The sequence below is a fragment of the Anarrhichthys ocellatus genome, unplaced genomic scaffold (assembly GCF_004355925.1).
Source record: "Anarrhichthys ocellatus isolate YVR2014 unplaced genomic scaffold, GSC_Weel_1.0 scaffold102, whole genome shotgun sequence".
In the NCBI taxonomy this organism is placed as follows: Eukaryota; Metazoa; Chordata; class Actinopteri; order Perciformes; family Anarhichadidae; genus Anarrhichthys; species Anarrhichthys ocellatus.
In genome coordinates, this window is record NW_022280132.1 from 216299 (window position 1) to 221381 (window position 5083).

The 5083-nt window shown below is 35.4% G+C and overlaps 1 protein-coding gene across 1 annotated transcript; it reads right to left on the bottom strand.

The window, feature by feature from the left end:
- Positions 1-434: 434 nt before the first annotated feature.
- Positions 435-1646, bottom strand: LOC116399125 (phospholipase A2 inhibitor and Ly6/PLAUR domain-containing protein-like). The gene is made up of 4 exons (XM_031876031.1): positions 1574-1646; positions 1001-1102; positions 727-894; positions 435-562 (listed from the first exon to the last, which is right to left on the bottom strand). The coding sequence occupies exons 1-4, from the start codon at positions 1623-1625 to the stop codon at positions 435-437; spliced, it is 450 nt and encodes a 149-aa protein (XP_031731891.1). The 5' UTR covers positions 1626-1646.
- Between the last annotated feature and the right edge of the window lie 3437 nt (positions 1647-5083).

The window sequence follows — 5083 nt, forward strand, 5'->3', positions numbered from 1 at the left end:
GCTTGATTAAAATGAGTATTGCCACAATGTAAAATATACTTTCAGTGTTTAAAAAGTACTGCCCCTGTCACAGTATTCTATTGTCATGTATACTTTTTGTTATTGTATTTTGACATGTAACATGTTTAATTTCAACATCTTTACTTACTGTGGGCAGAATTTGTGGGAGATGATGATAAATTCTTAATCCGTTAAGTAACAAGTCACTATAATGGTCATTTAAATGTAGTAATGCAGGACTTGTGATCTATAAGTACTGTGATGCAGAAAAAAGTACAATATATACCTCTGATATGTAACATAATTAACAAATGATAAAACATACATGAACAACGTTCAGTACATGTACTGCATCACTTTCCTCCATTGGTTTCATTTTCCAGATCTTGCAGATCAGATACTTTAGTAAAACACATTTTGGAAACCACGTATGATTAAGACTCACAACTCGCTTGAAAGCAGCGGTCCTCCTCCCCCCTACATTGTATTGGAGAAGTACATTGAGAGTTGATGGGGTTACAAGTGAAACACTGTAGGGCGTTATCTGTCTGAGCAGCAGGGACTGAAAGAGAAAAAAACATAATTTGTTTGAGGAAGAGAGAAAATTTAAGCTTCACAAAATGAAAATGTAACTTGTCAGAAGATGCCAGGATGTCAATGTACTTTTTTTAAATCAATTTCTATCTTTTCTCATCTTAAATGAGCTACTTATCCGTCTGTACTCACACGGTAGAGTGTCTGTGTTGCAATTATCTGTGTTGCAGCACTTAGCAGATGCAACTGCACCTGAAACACCCAAGTTGGCTGAAAATGTCTGAGAGCCTGTGGCTGGACACAGGGAGGATGATGCACACCCCTTGAACATTTGCTGTGCTGGAGTTCCAAATAAAGAGGCTACAAAATAAAAAGTGCAGTTCGTCAATATTAACGGAAAGAACACATAACTTTGCAGTACATTTATTTCACTCAAAAGTAGAACATGGTACAAAGAAATGCCTACCTTGAATGGAAGCTGTTACACACATCGTCTCTGAGGAACATGGGGCTGGCGTTGTGGTTGAACACTGCAGATCTGTGCAAGTCTGACACTGAAGTGCCCGAGCTGCATTTGGGAGGAAAACAGTCAATGAGTGACGATCACATCTCAAATGTCAAATCAAATATCTGAAGTTTATTGATTTTCTGTAAAGGCTGAAAACTGTTCTTCATCTTGTGTGAATGGATTTTAAATGGCATGAGGTTGTTATGGTTAAAAGTGTGTTAAGTGTCTAATTTACACCACAAGACTCTTCTGCACTACTTGCACAGCCAAGTCTTGTCATGTGTATTGCCCAAGTATTGTATTATAAACAATAGAAGTTGAAGTACATTTTGTAATTTACTTATTTTTCATATTTTGTTGTATTTATTTAGTTGTTTCCTACATCTGTAGACTTCTTCTTCTGCTGTTCTATAATTTACCCCCTGTGGATCAATTAAGTCTTATCCATATTCATCTTCTCTAGAATATTTGTATGGATTTAAAAAGATTCTTGGTAAAGTAAACAACAATTTTAAGAAAAAGTAAAGTTACCTGTGCTGGAGAGTACCAAGTAAAGGGTCAGAGAAAATATCAGCTTCATCATGATGAACAGGTAAGTACTGCAGATTATTTTTACTGGATACTATGCCTTCATATCCACAATACTTTATATACTGCAAAGGTGTTCCATAAATGAACAACTCATGCAGAAAAACCTTGAGGATTGGGTGTGTTCTCATATCTTCTTTTGTTACTTTGAAAAGCATCACGTCAACAAACTCTCCCACATCCTTTTTCATTTTCAATGTTTACTCGGATAGTAAAGTATAAATACTTAATTCTTAAGTTCTACATTTAAATGAGAATTATTTCTTGTTTGGGTGTCTTTGATAATCATTACCCTCTTCTGCTTTCTGAAAATATTTCTCATCCATTTTTTTCACCAGTTCTTTTCTCGTGACACGTTATTTCTTTATTTTAGAGATTGAATGTCTAGGTCTTAATAAAGGGTGGTGGAATGTGTAATTCCAAGGGACAACATTGAAAATAAGTCTATGATCATGTAATGTAATTTAAGTGCCTTCTAAGAATTCTTACAAAGTAGCAGGAATGCACAGCAGATCATTTTTCATTTTTAATTGGTTTGTTGTTTTGTGTCATGCGTAAGTGATTCAAAGAGAAAAGAAAAAATAGATTTCCTTGACGCCAAAACCAATAATAGACTCATTATAATTGACGTTGTTCTGACAGGGAGGAAATAGTCTGACATACTATGTAAAGGAATGCCCTCACTCACACATTATTATACTCTTACTGGCTTACTGGCTTACTTCTTATAATACTTGTTTTGATCTTGTTTTTTATTATGTATCTTGTTTGCACTATCCACTATGCTGTTGTAATCCTGTAAATTTACCCACTAATAAAGAATTATCGGTAACACTTTATAATAACTACACACTATGAAGCATTAGTAAAGTATGAGTTAATTCATCATTCATAAAGCATTGTTCCTACATTAACACTCATTAGTATGCAATTCATAACAACAGTTATAAATGTTTTATTCTTGATTAATAAGCCGGTCTATTGTGTGTTTCATGATTGTGTTTTCATACTTTATAAATGATGGATTCCCCATTTGTAAACGAAGTATTATATATATTACAAACCAATTATTAAGGAGTTGTAGATGATTAATACAATCATTTATAAAGTGTAAGTAAATGATTAAGAACGTATTTAGATGTACATTTTTCATCCATTTATATACATAATGAGTTATGGTAAGGGACTCTGTTAATAAATGCTTTATAAACACGTATTAATACTGCAATTCATGATTAATTAAGGTAGTTACTACTCGTTAGTAAAGTGTTTTGTGTGACCTCATCTAAAGTGGGGACTATCTATGCTTTACAAAGCATTTATAAATGACATTGAAAGGCCATCAGTGCCTCAAAACCCATCCTTTTTTTCAGAAAAGGCAAATAGACACAACACAAAGTGATCAAGAACATATCAATATTTATTGCAAGATGCAAATGATATACTCTTAAATATAAACCTCTCAGCCAATCATTCATGTAAGCAACAAACAAACAAAGACATCCAGGAGAACATGGCTGGATATAAAAAATTTGTAAATATATACGACTGGAGCGAACCAGGAGCTTTGCATATTAGTTTACATTTACTTATTTAATTATTCATTTTAACCAAGCATGTATGCAGACCATTACCATACATTTTGTTGTGTTTTTGTCCACATACTGAATGCAATTCCAATACCCATCTACCTATTACGATTTGAGCTCACCTGATGCCGATGCGTTTATTGAATTTGTTTTGTGAAAACTTTGGGAGAAAAGAAGGGAAACCAACCCACAGCATCATGTTGTTTTACACTAATTGGCTACTAATCTCTGCATTTTTTTTCTATTACCCAATGGAACAGATTCTGTATACAGGAGATAGTATACAAATACCACAATAACGAGAGCCAGAGGTATATCAGACAAAAAATATTACAAACATAAATAACATACAGAGTTTCTTGATAGCCTTTTTGTTATTCAAATTTGAAAGTAGTTTCACATATTGCTCAACATCTTTCAAACAAAAAGGTAAGTTTTTTTATTGTTAAATTCATATTCATGAATACATGATTTTCCCAACATCATTACCAAATGTATTATTAAAAAAATGTCTTTTTGGGTTAGGGTTAGGGTTATCGTAGCATCCAGTATGTACCATGGCAGCTTCCTATATACCGTTTAGATTATTTAGAGGGAGGATAGGTCATATAAGATTCAAAGGGCTTTAATTCCGAATATCCACATCAGGGATTAATGTGAAGCGTTGAAGGAAATGGCTGCCGAGCTGAGTCTTGCGTCGTGGTGTCTTTAACACCTACATTTGGAGTTGGCATCTTTTCACCTAAAACTAGTCAGACTTCAGGTCAATGTTGAACAAGCTGAAGACTGCATGCTGGTCAAACATTGTCAGGAGTTCTGCATGCGCTACCAAAGTTGGTAATGCTAAATCACCAACACACCAGAAAGGGGTCAGGAAATGTTGCAGAAGAATGGAAAATGGAAACATTTTCACAGTTCTGAAACACATATCAGATGAGCTGCAATGCCCGGAAGAAATACACACAGCAACAAATGCAGGACAAATTGATGAGGATTAGAAATGTTGAAGGGAGACTGTACTTTTTGGAAGGCTCTTYGTAATGGGTGAATGACAGGGAAGACCCCAGTTGGTTAACATTAGACCACAGCTCAGTTGCTCCGAGGTACTTTGGCAGCAGTTGTTGTTGAGGCATCAGTTGTTGGGTTGGCAGTCGTTTAGTGCTGGAGTTATTGATGCTGGGGGAGCAGTTGTAAGGCACTTTTGGGATTAAAAAAAATTACTTTTTACATTCTACATTACATTTCATCTCAAATTGCATGAAAAATTGAAACCTTAAAAACTAAATATTGATTTGATATCCAGTTAGTTAATGTTAACTCTTTCGATTTCTTCAAAATGTACAGTCACTCCAGGATCGTGAGGAAATTGCCACACCTGCGTTTGCTGAATTGCCACTCCTACATACCACATATTTTGAACACAATAATGATTCAACAAGTAAGACAGTATGACGGGTTCAACATTGTCACTACCTCTGCTTCTCTGCCATTCCATTCTGCTGTTCCCACTTCCCCACGCCCTTACATTTCTTTAACACCTTGCAGTCATTGCCATTCTATACCTGTCCACCAGATGCTCTTTCACTGTTCCACCTGTTGTAGTCACCTGCCATTCACATTCACCTGTGGATTCTCTTTCACATCTCTTCGTACTTGCTCCCAATGCCAGTAAGCCTACCTTAACTTTTTCAATAAATCACTGAGCTGTTCTTGTCCGCCTGGATTGTCGGCATTTAGGCCCTTTTCATGCTTTCTCGCCTCATAATAGCCATACCACTAGTCCCATTATTTACGGTTTTAGTGAAGCAATATTTTCATCATTATCTTAATGCCATGGTTATTTATCATAGCGAAAACAGGGGAA